At 50.2% G+C, this 1,360-nt stretch overlaps 1 protein-coding gene across 1 annotated transcript in view; it reads right to left on the reverse strand.

Annotated features, from left to right (window-relative positions):
- Positions 1-43: 43 nt before the first annotated feature.
- The window catches only part of DSN1 (DSN1, MIS12 kinetochore complex component), a gene marked incomplete at both ends in the record, with an annotated part of 3,469 nt that continues 2,152 nt past the window's right edge, over positions 44-1,360 (reverse strand). The window contains 4 exons of the mRNA XM_009699251.1: positions 44-163; positions 256-403; positions 518-589; positions 735-794. Coding sequence (XP_009697553.1) covers positions 44-163; positions 256-403; positions 518-589; positions 735-794 — 400 coding nt within the window. The remainder of the gene's footprint in view (positions 164-255; positions 404-517; positions 590-734; positions 795-1,360) is intronic.

Raw genomic sequence — 1,360 nt, forward strand, 5'->3', positions numbered from 1 at the left:
AGGGGAAAATGCCCGTTAACTTCCCGTTAATAACCCCCAAAACAGGCTTCCCTTCCTCGAGGGACTCCCGCTTACCAAGCTGCTCCGACAGTCGCCGCAGGTACTGCTGGCTGTCTTCGCTGAAAGCCTGCAGCAGCTTCACAGCTTGCTGTAGTTCATCAATCTGCAAAACCCAAGCGTTAACCACAAAAAAAAAGCAATTTATTTTGGTAAATCCGTGAATATTTTCCCCAAAACCAGCTGAGACCAACTCACCACAAGCTCCATGCAGCTCAGGACCTCCCCCTGGTCCTCCAGGATCTTCTGGTAGTTGGGTTTGCTGCTGAGGACGTGGCCCTGAGAAGTTTGGAGGTAAGTCAGAGGCTCCGCCTGTCCTCGATCCTTCTTGCATTCCTCCAGCTGCCTGCAAAAACAACAACAAACAACAACAACAACAATCATTTATCTGGCTCTAACGGCATCATTTTATTTTTCTTTTCAAATACCAAACCGCTGTAAGATGGTAACAATCCAAGACCTGGACATTTCTTCAGCACTTTCTTGGTAGCGCAGTAAGAGCTGATCCCAGGCCTGACACTCGGCAGCGAACCTGCGGAGCGACAGGAGGGAACAGGTCCGTAATTGTCAGAAAAACAGCTACAGAATTAAATACACCCTAAAATACCCTCCAGGGCGAGGTGTCCAAACCCATGTTGGTGCTGGGAGTCTCGGACTGCGCACGCAGTCGCTCTTACCTGGTGATGTACTCCTTAACTTGGGCCACCGACTCATCCAAAGCCAAGTCCAGTAAAACCCTGAAGCACAGATACGATGTCAGCGTTATATAGGGAGACGTATACGTTCCACACCTGTATCACAGTGGGCTCTGGTGTCTGCTGGGTGCTTCTGTGAATGCTTAGAATTGCAGAATACAAAAAGTCTCCTCGGTAAAGATCAACGCCCCCCCAAATATTCCCCGTACTGGTGATATTAGCCCCAAAAATCCTTGGAGCCACAGGCAAGGGGGTTCCTCTTTGCAGATTCAGATGATGGGGCGGGCCGTAAAGCAAAACCAAAAAAACAGAACCATAGGATGGTTTAGGTTGGAAAGGACCTTAAAGATCATATTGTTCCAACACCTCCCACCAGACCAGGTTGCTCCGAGCCCCATCCAACCTGGCCTTGAACCCTTCCAGGGATGGGGCAGCCGCAGCTTCTCTGGGCAACCCCTGCCAGGGCCTCACCACTCTCAGCGGGAAGAATTTCTTCCTAATATCTCATCTAAATCAGCCCTCTTTCAGTTTAAAGCCATTGCCCCTCGCCCTACCGCTAAACTCCTTGATAAAGAGTCCCTCCCCACCTTTCCTGTAGCCCCCCCTTT

This window comes from Cariama cristata, unplaced genomic scaffold, assembly GCF_000690535.1.
Source record: "Cariama cristata isolate BGI_N322 unplaced genomic scaffold, ASM69053v1 scaffold31674, whole genome shotgun sequence".
In the NCBI taxonomy this organism is placed as follows: Eukaryota; Metazoa; Chordata; class Aves; order Cariamiformes; family Cariamidae; genus Cariama; species Cariama cristata.